The sequence below is a fragment of the Canis aureus genome, unplaced genomic scaffold (genome assembly GCF_053574225.1).
Source record: "Canis aureus isolate CA01 unplaced genomic scaffold, VMU_Caureus_v.1.0 NW_027326479.1_RagTag, whole genome shotgun sequence".
Lineage (NCBI taxonomy): Eukaryota > Metazoa > Chordata > Mammalia > Carnivora > Canidae > Canis > Canis aureus.
In genome coordinates, this window is record NW_027554418.1 from 142,218 (window position 1) to 165,393 (window position 23,176).

At 43.0% G+C, this 23,176-nt stretch overlaps 1 protein-coding gene across 9 annotated transcripts; it reads right to left on the reverse strand.

Annotated features, from left to right (window-relative positions):
* Nucleotides 1-474: 474 nt before the first annotated feature.
* On the reverse strand, nucleotides 475-21,941 carry LOC144309542 (putative pleckstrin homology domain-containing family M member 1P). 9 transcript variants are annotated; one of them, XR_013375496.1, is made up of 9 exons: nucleotides 21,351-21,941; nucleotides 20,444-20,615; nucleotides 19,501-20,194; nucleotides 17,812-18,089; nucleotides 14,488-17,655; nucleotides 4,453-4,575; nucleotides 4,304-4,367; nucleotides 3,614-3,771; nucleotides 475-2,800 (listed from the first exon to the last, which is right to left on the reverse strand). XR_013375496.1 is itself a non-coding variant. In XM_077890632.1 (8 exons), exons 5-8 carry the CDS (start codon nucleotides 14,517-14,519, stop codon nucleotides 2,785-2,787), a joined length of 270 nt encoding a protein of 89 aa, XP_077746758.1. In that variant the 5' UTR covers nucleotides 14,520-17,655; nucleotides 17,812-18,089; nucleotides 18,772-20,194; nucleotides 20,444-20,615; nucleotides 21,351-21,815; the 3' UTR covers nucleotides 475-2,784. The 9 variants fall into 9 exon arrangements, 1 of the variants encoding a protein (XP_077746758.1); XR_013375497.1 differs by having other exon boundaries at nucleotides 3,614-3,714; nucleotides 18,772-20,194; nucleotides 21,351-21,815; XR_013375492.1 differs by having other exon boundaries at nucleotides 18,772-20,194; nucleotides 21,351-21,814.
* Between the last annotated feature and the right edge of the window lie 1,235 nt (nucleotides 21,942-23,176).

Consider the following 23,176-nt stretch of genomic DNA (forward strand, 5'->3'; position numbering starts at 1 on the left):
AGTGGTGGGCTTCTCCTGGCACTTAGAGGAAGGTAGTGGCCAAGTCTAGGCCACTGGGATCCCTGATTCTGGTGCTGCTCAGCCTTTTCTAAGCCCCCCCTCTTGCCTTGGAAAACCCAGTAGGAAATAGTCCCAACATTCTTCATGTTCCAGTGTCAGGGCTCTGTGCTTTGACAGGCACAGGGAAGGTGCCACTCTGGTGGGATTTCAGGCAGCAGCTTCATCTGTTATGCATGAGTGTACGTGAGGAGACCTCCAGCAAGGCCCCGAAATCTCCCCCTGGCTCCCTGGCCAGGACTCCTAGTGGCACCTCTTCTCCCCTGCGTGCCCGCGCCCCTTGCTTGCAAATGTTTACTACCAACCCTCCCTCTCCAGGCCTCCCCAGCTAATGAGGGGGGGGGCATCCAACCACAGGATGGCTGGTGGCCTCCCCCAGCCAGTGGCAGCATCAGGATTCAGAAGCAAGATCACAGGTGAAAAAGATCAGGTCTTTACTGCAAAATCACCCAAAATGCACACGGTAGCAGTTCCTTCCATACATTGCAAAGCGCTGTTCAGGGCCAGCGCCCCCCCGCTAGAAACAGTTTATTGCATAAAATGGCATTTTAAAAATAGTGTGGGCACCACTGAGGTTCACATCAGCTTTCCATTGGAGGTGAGAGGGTAAAAGTCAACTCATTTGATTAGCAGCTTTCTGGTGCTGGGGAGAGGGTCAGTTCTAATGCTACTAGTCCCTGGGAGGGCGGCGGCGGCGGGGTGGATACCCAACCTAAGCAAGCTCCCTAGGGCCTCACTCCTGCTGCCTCCTAGGGCACCTTCTGGTGCACATAACATACTCACGGGCCTGAGGAGCCAGGGCTGGGCCTGGGCAGCACTGCCCACCCCAGGCCAGCCCCTGTCCACTTGGGGACCTGGGGCACCTGCAGCTCTGCTTAGGCTGGGTCTGTGGGGGAGCATTAATGCTGGCTATGGGGGTGCAGGATGGGGATAAGGACCCACTTTCCCATTTAGGAGGCTTTGGCATGCTGGGCCTAGGTGTGCACCATCTTCCGTGCCGGGGACAGAGAAGTTGTGGGGCAGCCCCCTGTTACAGGCACCCCCACCCCCCACCACCTCCTCTGTTCTATTGCACAATTTATCCAGCTTCACAGGGCTGGGCAGGTGACTCAGCAGCCGAATCACCCCCAGGGAGAGGTGGGAGTAGATTCAGCTCTTTACAGTGACAGGCAATCTCCACCTGAGGCCCCCAATTCAAGCTGAGAGCAGAGAGGATGGCCAGAGGACCCAGGGCTGCGGGGTGGGGGTGGGGGCTGTGGGTCCAGGAAAGATGGGATAAGGCAGCAGAGAAATCAACCCCCAAACCCCAGGGTCTAAAGGTCACTTTGAAAACAATGGCAGGCTCCTGCTCTACCCCAAGACCCCCTTGAAAAGGCAATCATGCTCCAATGACGTTTTCCGGTCTCTGGTAGGGCCCCTCCTGGGCCAGTCCAGCAAAGCTTTGTGAATTCATGGCTTTGTAAACTGAGGCTCAGTGTCCTTCCAACAGGTGGCTGCTCCCACGTGTCCCTGTGCGTCTCTGCAGCAGGGCCGGCACTCTTTGTGGAAGGATGGGGTCACCACTCCACAGTGCGGGGCCTGGCAGTCCCGATGCCCGAGGCTGGCCGCTGGCCTGGGCTTGTTGCCCTCTCTGTGGGCCCAGCCTGCCTCTGTTCCCAGAGGGCTCAGTCATGCGGTGGGGGAACAGGGCGAGAGTATGTCTGCAGCCGCCCCCGGCCCATCTGGCTGCGGGTCTGTGGTAGGATGGGACGGCGAGGGGCTGAGGGGTAGGCAAGATGACCACCCTGCCCTGAGCCAAGAAAGGCTCAAAGTGCTGACAGTGCGGGTTCCAAGTCCCTCCCTTCTCCCTCAGGGACCAAGATCCCTAGCTGCACGAGAGCTGGGGGGCTCTGACATGGAGAAAGGGGATGGGGCTTCCAGGTGAGGTGGACAGGGCAGGGCAAACAGAGGGAGAGGGAGAGGACGGTCATCGAGACCCATCCCACCAGCCCCCGGGCAGTTTGGCACGTCGTACTTGAGCCGTGGGCAGTGAGCGCCCGGTGTAGGAGAAGGAAAGGCACCCAGTCCAGCTGGCAGGCTCTGGCCCAGCAGTGGCCTGCCTGTCCAGCCACCCGCCTGCCTGCGGGCCAAGTGTTCCCACACATTTGCTCAGCATGAGAAGGCCTGGATTTCTTGGGTGACTTGTGTAGGGTCAAGAATAAAAAAATATTTTCCGTTGAAATATGAAGGGGAAAAAAAAACCTGCCTTAAAAAACTAGACCTTTTAATCAGGAATGTGGAATTGAGAATGCGCCCAAGTCTTGTTTCCACAGTGTTTGAACAGCCCTGATGGATGTGCCATGTCTGTGAGGTGAGCTGGGGCCTGATTAGTGCAAAGTTCCCCCTCCCTGCATCCCCTGGAATGGGGGCATCTGATGATGTCCCCATGTCCGGGAGCAGACAGGTGGTAGAGGGACTGGGTGACATCATCGAGGGCTTCCTCTGGTAGGCTCGTGCTCTGGTCACATCGGAGTCTTCGTGACAGGGGAGACAGCTGTGACACCTTGAGAGGATCCGGACTGACGCCAAACCCAGCTGAGATGGGTGAGCCGAGCCACCACCCCGCAGCCTTGGTGGGGACAGCTCGCTGACTTAGGTGAGAGTGCTCTGTTCTTGGTACTTGCGCCGGCGGGCACAGCGGGGGCAGCCCTTCTTCACCACGGCCTGGCAGCTCTGGTGGAAGACGGTCTAGCACTCGCCACACCTGGGGGATAGCAGCAAGCACCGCCTGTGCCATGGGCCGGGGGGCTGGCCAGCCTTCCTGACCAGAACCCGCGGGGAGGCTGAGCGGCACCTGCCACCCAAGGCACCTGTGCGCTGCCCCTGCATGGTCAAATAAAACCTCGCGACAATGCTTACCCTCCTTCACACCACAGGCACTGCTGACACTCTCTGTTCAAATTCACTTTTTAAGATGCTGCTTGAGACTCATGACATGACTTCTTGCCTATGTTGAAAACCCTCTGCTGTTTAAAAAACTCAGCCTAGGGGCTGAATCTAGGCCATGAGACACCTACTGAACATGAATGAATGCTCCCGCCTGCTCAGTTTTCCCCTCCCACACGGGCTGGAATGGAGGTTTGGTGGATGAATTTTTCCATTTAGAGGCTTCTGATAATGAGTGATAATCGGGTAAGATCCATCATTACTGCAGGAGAGAGGCAGGCAGGTACCACCCACAGGGTGCCCACTTTGTGCCTGGCCTGTGCCAATGCTCTGGGGCAGTAACTCATTCAGTCCCTCCTCACCCTGTTTGTAGATGACAAAACTGAGGCCCCCGCTCAAAGAGGCAGCAAGCCACCTCCTCTCTAGGGAGACAGACAGCTTCCTTGATCTAGGCAGGGGCCTTGGAGGGCTCTCTGAGCTGGACCGGAGCCTCCGTGACTGCTCAGGGCATCGGTACCGGCACAGACAGGGTGTCTCTGTATTTCTGCACAATGGCACTGGGCCTGCCTCCCTGGATAGCTGGGGCCAGCTGTGGATAGGGGTGGGGTGGCAGGCTGGGTGTCCCACATACCTGACTGTGGCGTCAAACTCGAAGGGGAAGATGATGTCGTGGTGATGGCAGATCTGGCAGATGAAGCCACGCTGGGTGCACAGGTCACAGTGGTAGACGTGCTGGGAGGCAAATCCAATCAGGGTGTTGAGGAACCCTTCATACACTCCATCCACGATCTGTGGAGGGCAAGTGCAGGCCGACAGGCCTTTCGGGTAGCTGTGCTGAGGCTGAGGCCATCTATAAAATGTGGCTCCACCTTGCCTCAAGAACTCCTATTCCCAAAGAGTATCTTCCCACTTGGGCAAGAACCACCCCCCCCACCCCCCCACCCCGGTCCAGGCTGAACAATGCAGGTGTACAGCTCCCCCACATGGAGGTCACTGGGGGTAACCGGCTTAAGGATGAGACCCAAATCCACAGTGCCCTCCCTGAAGGAAGGAATGTCCTCAACTTTCAGGCCTGGGGCCTCTCCTCCTGCTGCCCTCTAGCTGGGGACGAGGCCAGAGGCAGGGAAGGGGCCAAGGCGCTCCTGTTCCCCAGGCTTTGCTGGACTGCCTGCTAACTGCAGGGGGCTGGCGCTCAGTCACCGCCCAGGAATCCTGGGACAGCCAGACACATAGTCTGAGGTGCTGAAAAGCTGCAGCCACCCCTCCCGTCTGATGTCTCCAGGAATGAGGCCCCTCTGGGGGTAGAGAAAGGCAGTCTCACCTGCTGGAGGTCGGCAACACTGTACTTGTGGGGAGACTCCAAGAGGTAATTCCTGTGGTTGAGCCTTCAAACAAAACAGAAGAGGCCCCTTATAAGGGTTTCCCGATCCGGGCCAACCTGTGTTTGTTTTCATTCCTTCAGCTGCTCACCGGGTATGAACGCCTGGCCAGGGCGGTGCCTAAGAGCGCGGTCGGGCGCCCGGGTTGGGGATCTGGTCTTCCAGGTGACCCAGGGCAAATTACTCAACATCTCTACAACTCAAGCTTCCTCACCTGAGAAATAGAGCTCTTTGAGGATTAAATAATTTATTTAAAGCATTTGGCATAGTGCCCAGCACACAGTAAACAACGAATGATTATCAGCTAGAGTTGATAACACTGTATCGTATAACTGAAATTTGCTGAGAGTAGAACTTAAATGCTCTCACCAAAAATCTACACCTAAGTAGTGAGGTGATGGATGTGTGAATAAACCAGATGGGAGGAACCGTCTCACAATGTATATACATACACCAAATTACCATGATATCCACTTTCAACATGTTATAATTTTATCAGTTATGCCTCAATAGAGCTGAAGAATATTCCAAAAAAATTTAAAGGTTATAAAACATAGAACGTCTTTAAAAAAATTATAATGAGGAGGAGGATGACCAGAGCCAACATTTATATTGGGAACTGGGCTTAGAGGTTTATATCCATTAACTCATTGCACTGTCCTGTGAGGTTGGTACTCTTATAATCCCCACCTCGACAGGAGAGCTGGAGACCTGAATGCAGAAGTCAGCCTCTGGAGCCTGCACCCTTATCCATCCCAGTGAATGCCTGAAGGTGTTAGCTGTTGTCATTACTGCCACCATTCCATACTAGGGACAGTGGGACAGAAATGCATAGGAGGCAGCCTCTGTCCCCCTATAGCCCCTGGGCAAGCGGAGGGACACAGTCAAGCATCCAGTTTCAGTGCTATGTGAGAGTCATGGCGATGTGGTCTAAGGAAGGCAGATCCCATTTCACAGTGGGGTGGGGCATGGGGGAGACACGATGAGGGTGGCTCTACTTTCAACCTCAGTAGTGGCAGAGATCTGAGGGGTTCCATCCTCAGGGATAGAGAGTAAATGGCTGCAGAAATCCCCTATACCTAACAGCTGCAGAGTATACATTTTTATCAAACACACGTGGTATCTCATTGGTTTGATTTCCACAACTAATGAACACACTTTTATATATTTATTGGCTACTGGGCTATTCCAGATGCCATGAGGGCTCTGCCTTTAGGGAACTCTATCTAGGATAGTTGTTACCAGGACTGAGAGTTAGAAGCATAGAGTCTGACAGGCTGTAGTAGTGCAAAGGTTAAGATTTCTTACCCATGGTGAATGAGATGTGATAAAGAAGTGTACCAGCTTGTGTAATTTATCTGGCATTTCAGAGCAATGAAGAAATTACTAGGACTGTGGAACTGGGTGGTTATGGCTGAACACCAGTGATTTACCAAAAAAAAAAAAAAAAAAAAAAAAAAGAATGACAGACTTAGGTCAGTTAAGTACCAATTTAAAGTAAAGAATACAAATCAAAGGGCAAACGTGACTTAAGATTAGCAATGCAACTTAATTATAAGGGTTGCAGAGCTAAAGAGAAGGCTGATTTCTCACCCAGTCAAGTCTTCTATGCCAATGTCAGGGCCCTATTGGAGAGGTAGGACTCTGAGCCCTGATGTGGGGATATTAAGACTGATGCAGTTGAGAATTTTGAGCACTCAGACTATCTTCAACCCTTTGGGCCCAAGAAAGAGAACCACTTCCACTTGTTAGGGGATAGGGACTCTATCTTATTTGATGACCACACAGGTTTCAAATGAAGCAGGTGCTTTATAATGCTTTTATTTTTCAGAACCTGACTTCATTTCACTTCCTGGGCACCAGAGGAATGAGTGTCAAATCTCAGAATGGCCCCACTGGAGAAATCTTGGGCTTGCTGAGGGAGGAGAGAGATTTATTGCCAAAAGAGAGTAGATGCACCTGGCTAATATGCAGTGTAGGAACTGTCAGAATATGCCTGGAATCTTGAGGGTGCTGGACCAGAGAATTGGAATATAAATTGCTTAATGGGGGATCTTTTCCATGACTCAGATTTAATGCCCTGACAAGGATTCTTGGAGTCAGTTTTTAATACACTGATGGGGTGGTTCTTGGAAAAGTGAAAGAATGATGGCCCATTTTAGAGATTTGATAAATGGTGTAATAAACTATTCAGAAAGCAGTAAAAACCTCAGAGAAATGGGTATGCTGGAGTGGACATTATACATAAAATACAGCTTATACTATGTTCCCTGGAAGGATTTGGAAGCAAGTTTCAAATAGCAACCAGAGGGTGCCTGATCCACAGGGGTTTATGGACATATCTCATAGAACATATTACTAGAGGCAAGATAAAACACTAGAGGTATTTCATAACACATATTCAAAAAAAGATCAAGATTGAATGAACAGAGAGATAAAAGTTGGCCACTTCAATGGAAAGTCATAATCCCTTGCTATTTCCAGACCAGAGACAGTTCTCAGATCCAGAATCCATTGATTGAAAGAGAAGCTAAGGTCTAATTGTCACTAAAGAAAGCAAAAGAATACAGTAGTGGCTGACTTCATCTTTCTAGGGTCTATAAACAATGAAATATACTACCTTATGTTAATATATATATATTCCAACTTTCATTTGATTAGTGTTAATATGGTATATCTATTCCCATCCTTTAACTTCTAAACCATTTGAATATTTATATTTAAGTCGTTTTTATTGTAGGTAGCATATATTTGGGTCTTGCTGTTTTCTACATAATCTAGCAATCTCTGTCCTTTAATTAGTGTAGTTAGGCCATTTACATTTAATGTGATTACTGAAGATGACATTTAAGTCTATTATCTTGCTATATGTTTGGAATCGAGCATTTTTTGAGAACTCCATTCTCTTTTGTTGCTTATTAACTATAGCTATTTTTAAATTAAGAAAGTTTATAGTATACAACTTTATCAGTCTAACTTCGAATGATATTATACCACTTTGTATACAGTATAAGAACTTTATAATAATTCTTTCATTTTTCCATTTTATTCAATAGCTTTTGTGCTACTCTTATCATGGATTTCGCTTTTTGTGTTATAAAAACAGTACATTGCTATTATTTTTGTTTCAAATAATCAATTACCTTTAAACATATTTAATAATTTTTTAAAAATTTAATATAATTGCCATTTTCAAGGCTTTTCATTATGTGGTATAATTTTCCATTTGTCTGAAGTTTCCTTTAACAGTTTTTGTTGTGCAGGTCTGCTAATGATAAATTCTTTCAGTTTTTGTACATCTGAAAAAGTCTGTATTTCATCTTTGAAATGTACTTTTTCTGTTTATAGAATTTCAGTTTAACTTTATTTTTTCTTTCAATACTCTAAAGAGGGGAGGAGCAAGATGGCGGAAGAGTAGGGTCTCCAAATCACCTGTCTCCACCAAATTACCTAGAAAACCTTCCAATCATCCTGAAAATCTATGAATTCGGCCTGAGAATTAAAGAGAGACCAGCTGGAATGCTACAGTGAGAAGAGTTCGCGCTTCTATCATGGTAGGAAGACGGGGAAAAAGAAGTAAAGAAACAAAGGCCTCCGAGGGGGAGGGGCCGGGAGGAGCCGGGCTGAGGCCGGGGCGAGTGTCCCCAGGACAGGAGAGCCCCGTCCCGGAGGAGCAGGAGCTGCACCGACCTTCCCGGGCAGAAAGGGGCTCGCGGGGAGGTGGAGCAGGACCCAGGAGGGCGAGGATGCCCTCGGGTTCCCTGGGGCAGTAACAGCAACTGCGCCCCAGGAGAGTGCGCCGAGCTCCCTAAGGGCTGCAGCGCGCACGGGGGACCCGGAGCAGCTGGAGGGGCTCGGGCGGCGGCTCCGCGGAGGGGGCTGCGCGGCCCCGGGAGCAGCTCGGAGGGGCTCGGGCAGAGGAAGAGGCTCCGTGCGGAGGGGGCTGCGCGGTTCCAGGAGCAGCTCGGAGGGGCTCGGGCGGCGGCTCCGCGGAGGGGGCTGCGCGGCCCGGGAGCGCGAATCCACCAGCGCAGGCCCCGGAGCACAGGGCGCCGGGACACAGCCCAGGATCCCGCCTCCCCCGGGACAGGCAGAGGCTGGGAGGGACCAGGACAGCAAGGAAGCTCCTGCCCCAGCTGAGCAGATCAGCGGCCCCGCCCGGAGCCTCCAGGCCCTGCAGACGGAGTTCCTGCCGGAGCTGAATCCAGGTTTCCAGAGCTGCCCCGCCACTGGGGCTATTCCTCCTGCGGCCTCACGGAGTAAACAACCCCCACTGAGCCCTGCACCAGGCAGGGGCACAGCAGCTCCCCCAAGTGCTAACACCTGAAAACCAGCACAACAGGCCCCTCCCCCAGAACACCAGCTAGACGGACAACTTCCAGGAGAAGCCAAGGGACTTAAAAGTACACAGAATCAGAAGATACTGCCCCGTGGTTCTTTTTGTTTGTTTGTTTGTTTGTTTTGTTTTGCTTTTTGATTTGTTTCCTTCCTCCACCCCCTTTTTTTCTCCTTTCTTTTTCTTTCTCTTTTTCTTCTTTTTTTTTTTTTTTTGTTTTTTTTCTTCCCTTTTTTTTCTCTTTCTCTTTTCTTTCCTTCTTTCTCTCCTCTCTTTTTCTCTTTTTCCCAATACAACTTGCTTTTGGCCACTCTGCACTGAGCAAAATGTCTAGAAGGAAAACCTCACCTCAAAAGAAAGAATCAGAAACAGTCCTCTCTCCCACAGAGTTACAAAATCTGGATTACAATTCAATGTCAGAAAGCCAATTCTGAAGCACTATTATACAGCTACTGGTGGCTCTAGAAAAAAGTATAAAGGACTCAAGAGACTTCATGACTGCAGAATTTAGAGCTAATCAGGCAGAAATTAAAAATCAATTGAATGAGATGCAATCCAAACTAGAAGTCCTAACGACGAGGGTTAACGAGGTGGAAGAACGAGTGAGTGACATAGAAGACAAGTTGATAGCAAAGAGGGAAACTGAGGAAAAAAGAGACAGACAATTAAAAGACCATGAGGATAGATTAAGGGAAATAAACGACAGCCTGAGAAAGAAAAACCTACGTTTAATTGGTGTTCCCGAGGGCGCCGAAAGGGACAGAGGGCCAGAATATGTATTTGAACAAATTCTAGCTGAAAACTTTCCTAATCTGGGAAGGGAAACAGGCATTCAGATCCAGGAAATAGAGAGATCCCCCCCTAAAATCAATAAAAACCGTTCAACACCTCGACATTTAATAGTGAAGCTTGCAAATTCCAAAGATAAAGAGAAGATCCTTAAAGCAGCAAGAGACAAGAAATCCCTGACTTTTATGGGGAGGAGTATTAGGGTAACAGCAGACCTCTCCACAGAGACCTGGCAGGCCAGAAAGGGCTGGCAGGATATATTCAGGGTCCTAAATGAGAAGAACATGCAACCAAGAATACTTTATCCACCAAGGCTCTCATTCAAAATGGAAGGAGAGATAAAGAGCTTCCAAGACAGGCAGCAACTAAAAGAATATGTGACCTCCAAACCAGCTCTGCAAGAAATTTTAAGGGGGACTCTTAAAATTCCCTTTTAAGAAGAAGTTCAGGGGAACAGTCCACAAAAACAAGGACTGAATAGATATCATGATGACACTAAACTCATATCTCTCAATAGTAACTCTGAATGTGAACGGGCTTAATGACCCCATCAAAAGGCGCAGGGTTTCAGACTGGATAAAAAAGCAGGACCCATCTATTTGCTGTCTACAAGGGACTCATTTTAGACAGAAGGACACCTACAGCCTGAAAATAAAAGGTTGGAGAACCATTTACCATTCGAATGGTCCTCAAAAGAAAGCAGGGGTAGCCATCCTTATATCAGATAAACTAAAATTTACCCCAAAGACTGTAGTGAGAGATGAAGAGGGACACTATCTCATACTTAAAGGATCTATTCAACAAGAGGACTTAACAATCCTCAATATATATGCCCCGAATGTGGGAGCTGCCAAATATATAAATCAATTATTAACCAAAGTGAAGAAATACTTAGATAATAATACACTTATACTTGGTGACTTCAATCTAGCTCTTTCTATACTCGATAGGTCTTCTAAGCACAACATCTCCAAAGAAACGAGAGCTTTAAATGATACACTGGACCAGATGGATTTCACAGATATCTACAGAACTTTACATCCAAACTCAACTGAATACACATTCTTCTCAAGCACACATGGAACTTTCTCCAGAATAGACCACACATTGGGTCACAAATCGGGTCTGAACCGATACCAAAAGATTGGGATTGTCCCCTGCATATTCTCAGACCATAATGCCTTGAAATTAGAACTAAATCACAACAAGAAGTTTGGAAGGACCTCAAACACGTGGAGGTTAAGGACCATCCTGCTAAAAGATAAAAGAGTCAACCAGGAAATTAAGGAAGAATTAAAAAGATTCATGGAAACTAATGAGAATGAAGATACAACCGTTCAAAATCTTTGGGATGCAGCAAAAGCAGTCCTAAGGGGGAAATACATCGCAATACAAGCATCCATTCAAAAACTGGAAAGAACTCAAATACAAAAGCTAACCTTACACATAAAGGAGCTAGAGAAAAAACAGCAAATAGATCCTACACCCAAGAGAAGAAGGGAGTTAATAAAGATTCGAGCAGAACTCAATGAAATCGAGACCAGAAGAACTGTGGAACAGATCAACAAAACCAGGAGTTGGTTCTTTGAAAGAATTAACAAGATAGATAAACCATTAGCCAGCCTTATTAAAAAGAAGAGAGAGAAGACTCAAATTAATAAAATCATGAATGAGAAAGGAGAGATCACTACCAACACCAAGGAAATACAAACGATTTTAAAAACATATTATGAACAGCTATACGCCAATAAATTAGGCAATCTAGAAGAAATGGACGCATTCCTGGAAAGCCACAAACTACCAAAACTGGAACAGGAAGAAATAGAAAACCTGAACAGGCCAATAACCAGGGAGGAAATTGAAGCAGTCATCAAAAACCTCCCAAGACACAAGAGTCCAGGGCCAGATGGCTTCCCAGGGGAATTCTATCAAACATTTAAAGAAGAAACCATACCTATTCTCCTAAAGCTGTTTGGAAAGATAGAAAGAGATGGAGTACTTCCAAATTCGTGTTATGAGGCCAGCATCACCTTAATTCCAAAACCAGACAAAGACCCCACCAAAAAGGAGAATTACAGACCAATATCCCTGATGAACATGGATGCAAAAATTCTCAACAAGATACTGGCCAATAGGATCCAACAATACATTAAAAAAATTATTCACCATGACCAAGTAGGATTTATCCCTGGGACACAAGGCTGGTTCAACACCCGTAAAACAATCAATGTGATTCATCATATCAGCAAGAGAAAAACCAAGAACCATATGATCCTCTCATTGGATGCAGAGAAAGCATTTGACAAAATACAGCATCCATTCCTGATCAAAACTCTTCAGAGTGTAGGGATCGAGGGAACATTCCTCGACATCTTAAAAGCCATCTATGAAAAGCCCACAGCAAATATCATTCTCAATGGGGAAGCACTGGGAGCCTTTCCCCTAAGATCAGGAACAAGACAGGGATGTCCACTCTCACCACTGCTGTTCAACATAGTACTGGAAGTCCTAGCCTCAGCAATCAGACAACAAAAAGACATTAAAGGCATTCAAATTGGCAAAGAAGAAGTCAAACTCTCCCTCTTCGCCGATGACATGATACTCTACATAGAAAACCCAAAAGTCTCCACCCCAAGGTTGCTAGAACTCATACAGCAATTCGGTAGCGTGGCAGGATACAAAATCAATGCCCAGAAGTCGGTGGCATTTCTATACACTAACAATGAGACTGAAGAAAGAGAAATTAAGGAGTCAATCCCATTTACAATTGCACCCAAAAGCATAAGATACCTAGGAATAAACCTAACCAAAGATGTAAAGGATCTATACCCTCAAAACTATAGAACACTTCTGAAAGAAATTGAGGAAGACACAAAGAGATGGAAAAATATTCCATGCTCATGGATTGGCAGAATTAATATTGTGAAAATGTCAATGTTACCCAGGGCAATATACACGTTTAATGCAATCCCTATCAAAATACCATGGACTTTCTTCAGAGAGTTAGAACAAATTATTTTAAGATTTGTGTGGAATCAGAAAAGACCCCGAATAGCCAGGGGAATTTTAAAAAAGAAAACCATGTCTGGGGGCATCACAATGCCAGATTTCAGGTTGTACTACAAAGCTGTGGTCATCAAGACAGTGTGGTACTGGCACAAAAACAGACACATAGATCAGTGGAACAGAATAGAGAATCCAGAAGTGGACCCTGAACTTTATGGGCAACTAATATTCGATAAAGGAGGAAAGACTATCCATTGGAAGAAAGACAGTCTCTTCAATAAATGGTGCTGGGAAAATTGGACATCCACATGCAGAAGAATGAAACTAGACCACTCTCTTTCACCATACACAAAGATAAACTCAAAATGGATGAAAGATCTAAATGTGAGACAAGATTCCATCAAAATCCAAGAGAAGAACACAGGCAACACCCTTTTTGAACTCGGCCATAGTAACTTCTTGCAAGATACATCCACGAAGGCAAAAGAAACAAAAGCAAAAATGAACTATTGGGACTTCATCAAGATAAGAAGCTTTTGCACAGCAAAGGATACAGTCAACAAAACTCAAAGACAACCTACAGAATGGGAGAAGATATTTGCAAATGACATATCAGATAAAGGGCTAGTTTCCAAGATCTATAAAGAACTTATTAAACTCAACACCAAAGAAACAAACAATCCAATCATGAAATGGGCAAAAGACATGAACAGAAATCTCACAGAGGAAGACATAGACATGGCCAACATGCACATGAGAAAATGCTCTGCATCACTTGCCATCAGGGAAATACAAATCAAAACCACAATGAGATACCACCTCACACCAGTGAGAATGGGGAAAATTAACAAGGCAGGAAACAACAAATGTTGGAGAGGATGCGGAGAAAAGGGAACCCTCATACACTGTTGGTGGGAATGTGAACTGGTGCAGCCACTCTGGAAAACTGTGTGGAGGTTCCTCAAAGAGTTAAAAATAGACCTGCCCTACGACCCAGCAATTGCACTGTTGGGGATTTACCCCAAAGATACAGATGCAGTGAAACGCCGGGACACCTGCACCCCGATGTTTATAGCAGCAATGGCCACGATAGCCAAACTGTGGAAGGAGCCTCGGTGTCCAACGAAAGATGAATGGATAAAGAAGCTGTGGTTTATGTATACAATGGAATATTACTCAGCTATTCGAAATGACAAATACCCACCATTTGCTTCAACGTGGATGGAACTGGAGGGTATCATGCTGAGTGAAGTAAGCCAGTCGGAGAAGGACAAACATTATATGTTCTCATTCATTTGGGGAATATAAATAATAGTGAAAGGGAATATAAGGGAAGGGGGAAGAAATGTGTGGGAAATATCAGAAAGGGAGACAGAACGTAAAGACTGCTAACTCTGGGAAACGAACTAGGGGTGTTGGAAGAGGAGGAGGGCGGGGGGTGGGAGTGAATGGGTGACGGGCACTGGGGGTTATTCTGTATGTTAGTAAATTGAACACCAAAAAAAAAAAACTGGAAAGAACTCAAATACAAAAGCTAACCTTGCAGGAACTGGAGAAAAAAAAACAAATAGATCCTACACCCAGTAGAAGAAGAGAGTTAATAAAGATTCGAGCAGAACTCAATGAAATAGAGACGAGAATAACTGTGGAACAGATCAACAAAACCAGGAGTTGGTTCTTTGAAAGATTAATAAGTTAGATAAACCATTAGCCATCCTTAATAAAAAGAAGAGAGAAAAACTCAAATTAATAAAATCATGAATGAGAAAGGAGAGATCACCACCAATACCAAGGAAGTGAAGTGTCAAAAGAAGTTAACAGCCTTGCCCAAAGTCAACCAGTTTTTAAGTGACATTGTCAGAACTTGAAATTGAGCCTTTGGATTTTAAGTTCAGGGCTCTGTAAATATTTCACTGCCCTATGACAGATGGGTGCATTGACACACACACACACTCACACACCTCACCAAGAAGCTGTCATTTACCTCTGTCTTACCTAGTATTGTCTAGGAAACAGCTGGGCTTCATCTTGGAGTGGTATAGAAATGGGGACTTTATATATTCAGTTGTCTCTGATCAGGAAAGTTCCTAGGACTGTGCAAGCAAAAAGAACTGCCCATCTCTATGGAGGAGAACTTGGCACGAATTGGATGATCCTGAAGTGGGAGTAGATGCCCAGATAGAACAACACAGAAAACAATCACACCCCTCTATGGACAGACAGTTGGAAAAATAAACTATATGAAGTCATTCCAGTTCTTGTGGGATGGTATATGATGTGAATGAACAAATAAAGTGAAATGGAGGATTCTCAAAAAAAAAAAAAAAAAAATACTCTAAAGATGTTTCTCCACTGTCTTCTGGCTTGCATTGATTCCAAAGAGAAATCTGCTGTCATTTTTATCTTTGTTTCTCTATACATAATGTGTCTTCTTTTCTTTAGATGCTTTTAAATTGTTCTACTTCATACTGATTTTAAGCAATTTGAGTATGATGTGCTTTAGTGTAGTTTTCTTTTCTTTTCTTTTCTTTCTTGTGCATGGATCTTGTTGAGACAGTTGGACCTGTTGGGTTTATAATTTTCACCAAATTTGGAAAAATTTCAACTATTTCTTGGATTTTTTTTTGTACTCCTGAATTTATCCTTCACAGGATTCCAAAAATTACACAAAAATTAGGCCACACAAAGTTACCCCACAACTCATAGAAGCTTTGGTAATTATTTTTTTGTTATTTTTCTTTCCATGTGTCATTTTGGATAGTTTCTTTTTATAAGTCTTGAAGTTGACTCATCTTTTCTTCTGAAATATCTAATCTGTAAATCACTTCCTGACATGATATTCTTCATCCCAGACATGGTAGTTTTAGGTTTTTAGTTTTAGGTTTAGGTAGTTTTAGGTAGTTGAGTTTTTAGTTTTTGTTTTAGGTAGTTTTAGGTAGTTTAGTTTTATAGGTTCAAGTAGAGTATTTTTTATCTTTAATGTGCCTATTTAATATATTCCTGATTTCTAACTTTGTGAATATATGAAATCCACTTATGACAGCTGTCTTCATCTACTAATTCTATCTTCTGTATCATTTTGGTTTGGTTTAGATTCATTTTTTCCTTATTCTGGGTCTAAATATTTTGTTCAAGTCTGTAGCTTATTGTTTCACTCGTTTAACAATGTTATTCAAATAGCAGAAATTGTCAACTTTCCTGAAGTCCAACTTATCTTTTTCATTTATGGTTCAGGTTTCTTTCCCTCATATATAAAATCTTTTACTAAGCCTCAGGTCAGAAAGATTTTATATTTTCTTCAAGAACTTGTAGAGTGTTAGATTTTTATTTTATTAGCAGTTTAAAATTAGTATTTGTATATAGTAAAATATAGATAAAGGTATTTATTTACTTGTTTCTGGCATTATGTATTAAAAAGAGTATTCTCTTTCCATTGGATTGTCTTTGACCCTTTGTCAAAAATTTTTGTCTATTTTTGGGCTTTCTATTTTGTTCCATTAATCTTTCAGTCTAACCTACCATCACTATCACACTGTTTTAATACTGTGGCTTTCCCTCCTCATCAAATACATTGAATTGATGATTTAAAAAAATATAGTGATATGGTGAATCATACTGATTTTAGAATGTTGAACCAACCTTTTATTCTTGGAATAAACCTGATTTGGTCATGATGTATCATTCTGTTTACATATTATTCAACTCAATTTGTTAATATTTTATTATGGATTTTTTTGTGTTTATAAGAGTTACTGGTCTGTAGTTCTCTGCTCTTACAATGCCACTGATTTTGGTATCAACAAAATGCTGACCTCATAAAATGTGTGGGAAAGTATTCCTTCATTTTCTATTTCCTAAAAGAAATTGTTTAGGACTGGCATGATTTCTTCCTTAAATGTTGGTCGAACATGCCAGTGATGCCATCTGTGCTGAGTGTTTTAAAGAAAAGGAAGGTATTTTAACTACACATCAACTTCTTTAATAGACATAAAACCATGCAGGCTGGGGTGCCTGGGTGGCTCAGTGGTTGAGCATCTGCCTTTAGCTCAGTTCGTGATCCTGGAGTCTGGGGATTGAGTCTTGCATCAGGCTCCCCGGGAGACTGCTTCTCCCTCTGCCTATGTCTTTGTCTCTCTGCGTCTCTCATGAATAAATAAATACACTCTTAAAAAATATAAAAATAAATAAAATAAAACTATGCCAGTTATTTCATCTTCACTGAATTTTTGTAGTTGTTCAATGAACTTTTCCATTTCATTTAGGTTATCATCTTTATTGACAAAGTTATTTACTTATCTCTTATTATTCATATAGTATCTGTCAGATCTTTAGTACTGTTCTTTCTTAGTTGTGATAATTTGTGTCTTCTCACTTTTTTTCTTGTTCAGTCTGCCTAGATGTTTATCAATTTTAGTATGCTTTGCAAAGAACCAACTTTTTGGCATAGTGATTTTCCCCACGGTTTTCAGTTTCATTGGTTTATGCTTTTATCTTTATTATTTTCTTACTTTCTTCTGTTTTGACTTTGTTTTCTTAAGACATTATTGATTCAAAACTTTTGGTTTCTAAAATAAGGCATTAAATCTGATTTCTCTGTAGGTACTTCTTTAGCTTTATCTTACATAGTGCATTTTCATTGTCATTTAATTCAAAATATTTTCTAATTTCACTGTGACTGCTTAACTTCCCACATTCTTGTTATTGATGTTTAGTTCAGTTTGTAGTCAGATAATATATTTTGTCTTACCTCAATACTTTAATTTTTTTAAGGCCAGAAAGTAATCTATTTTTGTGAATCTTCCAAGTATTTTCGAAAAGAATCTGTATTTTACTCTTGGAAGGTGGAACATTCCTCTTAGTTTTATTTTCCTGAATGGCCATTAACTTTTTGAAAATAAAACTTCACAAAGAGAAAGAATAGGTCACATAGATTGGATTCAGAAATCTGATGGTTTGGGATGCCTAGGTGGCTCAGTGGTTGAGCGTTTGCCTTTGGCTTAGGGTGTGATCCCGGAGTCCCGGGATCAAGTCCCACATCGGGCTTCCTGTGTGGAGTCTGCTTCTCTCTCTGCCTATGTCTCTGCCTCTCTCTCTCTCTCTGTGGCTCTCATGAATAAATAAAATATTAAAAAAAAAAGAAATCTGATGGTTCAATACATGAATCTGAAAAATAAAAAAGTATTTTATAAAAGTTATGGTAGTAAGTACTTTTCAATATGAACACAACAAAGTACATGTATATACACTTAATAATGACAGAAGAGACCATGTACCAGCAAATAAATGCAGATAATGAATGTTATTTCTCCATATGCTTACCTTCTAATCTGCTCCTAGTATGATTCAATGACCCACTGTCTATACTCTGGCCACAGAGGTTTTTAGTTCTTCCAAGCAGCCAAATTTCTTGTTGTCTTAAAGTTTACTGAATATATTTCTCTACATGGAAAATATTTTCTCCCTCTTTTTGTCTAATTTCTCTTCAATTTTCAGCATTCACCTTGAAGTCACTTTCTTCAGGAAGCCTTTTCTGACATGATCAGTTCCTCCTGGTTTACATTTTCATGGCACCCTGTATGTTTCTTTCACAGAATTTACTATGATTGAAATGAAAAATATAAGGGCAGTTTAGGGCAGATTATCAAAAATGTTAAGGTTTCTTAAAGGGCTCAAAATCATTGACTCAAAAAAGTTACCAAATTAAGACAAGGATCAGCCAAGTAAGTTGACTTAGTGAACTTAAACCTAGTTAATAAATGGCATTTCTCTTTTGAAGACATCTCTGAAAGCAGAATTATATACCTCCAGAGGAATTTTAAAAGCATCTGACTTCCATATTAAATATCTTACACATCCAAGAAAATATAATGTATAAAATGTTGCACATAGCAGGGCACACAAAACCAACCAAAATGAGAAATCCCATTTTATTGTCTTCAAATATCCAGACAAATAGATAAGGTGTCTGCTTCTCTAAGACATACCTTGCTTTAGAAAGGAAAATCCATACACAAATAGCAAGTTGGGTTCAAACTTTTTTTTCCAATTGAATACAAAAATTAATACTTTAGAGTCTTTTAGTTTCTTGTAAATTTTTAGGCAAAGAATTTGGGTGAAGAGACTGAGAGGAAAAGCTTTGTCTTTCATGAATATTTGGAACCTTAATTTCTTTTAAATAGCACTTGACAATATTACCAGGGAGCACTTATAGGAAAATATACAGAACTTCCTTGGCAGTGGGGTCGGAAGAGCTGCTTTCCCCATGTCTTTCAGACTCACTTTGTAAATTATGTGAAACACTTTTAGACAGACACTGGCACTCATAAATTATACAGCTCATTTGCATATTCCAGTCATGAGACATTATGCAAAGTGACATGATTTGCATAATGGATTCCTCTTGTCGCTTCACTTGCTGCATGCTTTTAAAAAACAAAATGAAATAAAATGAAAGCATGAAAAGGTGAAAGCATCGTTTCCAGCTTCGCCTGTCTCCTTCCCAACTACAGTATCAACTGCTTTCATTTTCTACAGGGGAAGGGGTGAAGGGGACAGAAAGCAAAAATCTACAAACATACAAACAAAAAGAGCTTTCACATGAATTTTGTTCTTAACTACAATGTACCTACTTTCCTGGTGAAATCTTCCATCATAAATAACTCATCTGAGTCAAGAGGAATGAGAACAAATTAAAACACTAAATACAGAGTAAGAAACTTTATGGAACTTTTTCCTTAAAAAATTTTTTTTCTTTAGGGGTGATATTTAGGGAAAGGGTAGCCTTCCTCCTTGTAAGTGAAAAGAGGCTTCAAGGATTTTCTTCTTATTGGAAAAAAAGCATATTAAGGATGAGATAAATGGGCTAGGGGAGGGATTCCCCCCACCCCCCCAAGAACTTCTGAAAGGTTTTCCTGTTTTGAAAGATGGAGGGAGAAGAAAGACAGGGTGTGCTTTGATTATTTAACAAAATATAGAATGTCTATATATACTGTAAGGATGAGGCAGTACCATGTCGACTTCTATCGGCTCTACTCCAATAAGCAGGCAACGTTCCCTCAGCAGTTGCCAGTTTTGCTGCGGGCTTTCCCTGCCCCCCTGCACCAGTGCGAAAGGCAGAGTGTGCCAAGCGGCTGGCGTCTGTACCCTGTGGGAAAAGTTAACTGTAATTCTTCGGCTTTTAAAATCAATTAACCCGTGTGTTCATTAACGTCAAGTCGACGGGAGGAGGAGGAGAAGAAGGGGAGGGAGGGAGGAAAGAAAAAAGCTGCAAGGGCGGATGGCAGAAGAGTTGGCACAGTGCCATCCATTCAGGGGCAACGCCACAGTTTCGTGCGATAGCAGCAGCGGGTATATGTTACGAGGGCCCTGTATGCGGGCCAGGCAGTGCGGTAAAGCCAAGGGAGATTATCCAGACCCCCAGGAGCGAACAGAAAGCAGCAACCGAAGGCGCAAGTGCCAGGATTACAGCCTAGGCTGCTCCAACTATGAGCCCTTCCTCGGACCCAGGGCCTCGGCTACTTGGGGTTTGGGGGTCTTCCACACCAAAGAGGCACAAAGCTGACTTTAATCACTTTCTTCCTTTAAACTTGATTCTGCCGCAGTGGAGCCAGCACAGCGGATGCTTTCACACCCAGCAAGACAAAGGCCGTCGTCTCCGCCATGACACTGTTCCGTTCCAAGCAGAGGCCAGGATCTTGGACTCCTTGAAAAATCAAAAGGAAACAAGGAAAACAAACAACAAATACAGCAACAAACAGAAAAAATTAACAACCACCAAAATCGGGTGCCCATTTGCCCATGCCAGGGGTGATCTGGGCATCTGTTGCAGCAGAAGGCGCTTGTGTGGGGCTATTTCTTTTTCTTTTCTTTTTTTTTTTTTCTTTTTGGGCAAGCTGTTGGTTTGTTTGCTATTCAACTTCGTTTATAATTAACTTAAAAAAAAAAAACTCACCATTCAGCCTAGTCAACAACAAACAAAGAGAAAAAGCAGACATCGGAAGAGAAATGCCATAGGAAGCGGCATGAATACATGCCACAGCCGGTGCCACTTGCCATTCGGAAAACCTCAGGGAAAGATGCCAATTCTACAGCTCGGAAGAAGGCAGAGAAGGGAGCATAAAGATCTACAAATAGAAATCATAAGGAAAGAATACTGCTTATACAATCCTGGATTGCAATTGCACACAGCATCTGCTGGGAGAAGAGAGGGAATATTTAAATGGAGACATAGATGGGTATAAATTGAAAGATAGGCACCTATCGATTGGATATAGACACACTTGTAAGGCTGTATGTGTATATAAATACACATTATTTTCAGACAAATTAAACATTTAGATATGTATATATTTTTGTGTTATAGGTATGGGTATGTATACAGGTGTGTATGTTTATGCATATATACACATACTGTGGGATGTATGCATGTGTGAGGAAAAGGAGAGGAGGACAGAGAAGGAGAGAGAGGGAAATGTGTGTATGTGCATGTATGTGTGTGCATACAATCCCACTTTTTGACCCAGGTATACACAGAAGACAAAATAAAAATCATACTCCAGCAGCAAGCAGGCAGTCAGAGATTTATCTACATTCACTGCTATCACCAGGGAGATGAATGGGGCCGATCTGAAGCCCTTTTACAAGATCCACTATGGGAGTGAAGGAGGAGAAGGGATGCCACACAGACATGCACAAACTTGAAGGCAGAGGGATTTGGAAGGTGCTACTTAGGAAACCCTGGTGGCATAATGCAGGGGAGAAGAAGGGGAAAGAAGGGGGAAGAGGCTTGTCTCTATGTTTTAGGTGGTCGTTTAAAAAAAAAATCTGAAAAGGGGTTACAGGAAACGGCTGGTACTTACGTTGTCTGCGTTGCTGTGGATCCTGAAAGGTGTTCTGTTGGCACCAGGCACTGAGCCAGGGGCAGGCGCTGGAAACAAAAGAGAGAGACAAAAAAATAATAATAATAATAATAAAGTCATTCTATGGGAGTATTAATTGCTGCTCTTGTGGATTTTACAAAACACACAAACTGTTTTCTTTTTCTTTCTTTCTTTTTTTTTTTTTTTAAATGTGGATTGGAGCGTGTCCCTTTCGCATGGAATATACAAGTAGTATGGGATTTACAGCCCAGTACGGGACTCAGGATTAACCGCGCTGGCATCTTTTGGGCATATTCTTCCTTTTAATGAATGAGCTTTCGCTGTTAATGAGGAATAATCGTTTGGCTAATGAGCTTTGAAACATTAAGAGAAAAGAGTTTTTTTTTTTTTTCCCCGTTAATCGCTCTGGTGTGACTGCATGGATGGATTACAAAAGACAGCAATAGGAACGCAGTACAAAGGGGGGGAACCTCTCCTGGAGTGGGAGAAGCATCGAGATGGGTGATGTGTCCCTGCACCTTTCCTTCCTTCTTGCTCTTTCACTCTCTCTGCCAACTGCTATGGGTTTCCATAACTCCGCAATCAAAGTGGATGGTCGGGAAAGATTATTACAAAGAGTGAAGCCTCCGCTGTTAATGTCTCCAGTGTTTAATCATCATACAGTAGAATGGTTTTATGCATATTTCATTTGCATATCATTAAACTGTGTTAGCGAGGGGCATTCAGAGCCAGGAGAAGTACAAAGTTGGGGAGAGAGGGAAGAAAAAAGGTCCCTATGATGCTTCTCTTCAAACAGGGACTTGTTCCATGATCTATCTTCTACTTTTGCTAAAATCATTATGACTTGGAAACCTTTGAAGTTGGATACAACCTTGGATTCTTCTAATTCCTGCAGAGCGGTATATTTTTAAAAACAGCAGAAATGTTCCTGCACTAGACAATTAAAGGAATATAAACTCCAGTGGGTTGAAACTAGTAGCTCTTTGGGGAATGCAGTGGCAGAGGCTTCTACAAATACCAACAGTTAAAAAAAAAATAAAGAGCATCATATTAAAACAAAAGAAAACGAAGACAAGAAATATTAACACGTGGATTATAGTTTCTTTTGGGGGGTAATGAACTAAAGAGAATGAAGAAGCCATCGGTAATTTATCCCTTCATTAATGAACAGTCACCTTTTTGTATGTTTGTTTTTGTCCTTTCTTTTAAGGGGGATGTTGTCACTTTCGGAGCGATTAGTCAATTATTTTGTAGCTCTGATCTTTTTCTCCTGCACCCGACAGGAAAGAAAGGTGGTGGTTAGGGAATATGTGTGTATTGGGGGGATTTGTGGGGAGAGAGGAATACAGTGAGTTCTTTGTAGATGTAATACATGCGCAACATATTAATTGGGAGCTTTTAAAGCTCCCTCAATAGGCTATTTCATTCCTGGTACAACAGCAGCTGGTTAGCCACTGTTGGTGACTCTTCAAATATCACTTTAAGTATTTTTATTCTGTCACTGTTGTTGTTGTCTTGTTTTGTTTTTCCTTGGTCAAGAATGAGAATATAATGTCATCTCTTCTTTATCAAGTGTCTTCTCTTTTCCATCTTCTTCACTTCCAATTTCCAAACTGCAAAACAATGTTGGTTTAATATTGAATCCTAGTGCAGAGTCTAACTGGCACAACTTGATTTGGAAATGAGATGCTGTTTTATATTTAAATTATCCCCACTCCTCCCTTATCCTCCAAAGCTTTGTCTCTGTTATGAATATTCAGATGAGGCATGATGTGATTACACTGTACAATTACTCCTATCCATAG

Coding starts and splice junctions, on each gene's coding strand:
- LOC144309542 (XM_077890632.1), bottom strand. CDS start 14,519: ATGAAGCCCAGCTGTTTCCTAGACAATACTAG. Junction 4,368..14,487: donor TGTTTCCTAGACAATACTAG/GTAAGACAGAGG, acceptor TTTTGTTTGAAG/GCTCAACCACAGGAATTACC. Junction 3,772..4,303: donor GTGTTGCCGACCTCCAGCAG/GTGAGACTGCCT, acceptor TGCCCTCCACAG/ATCGTGGATGGAGTGTATGA.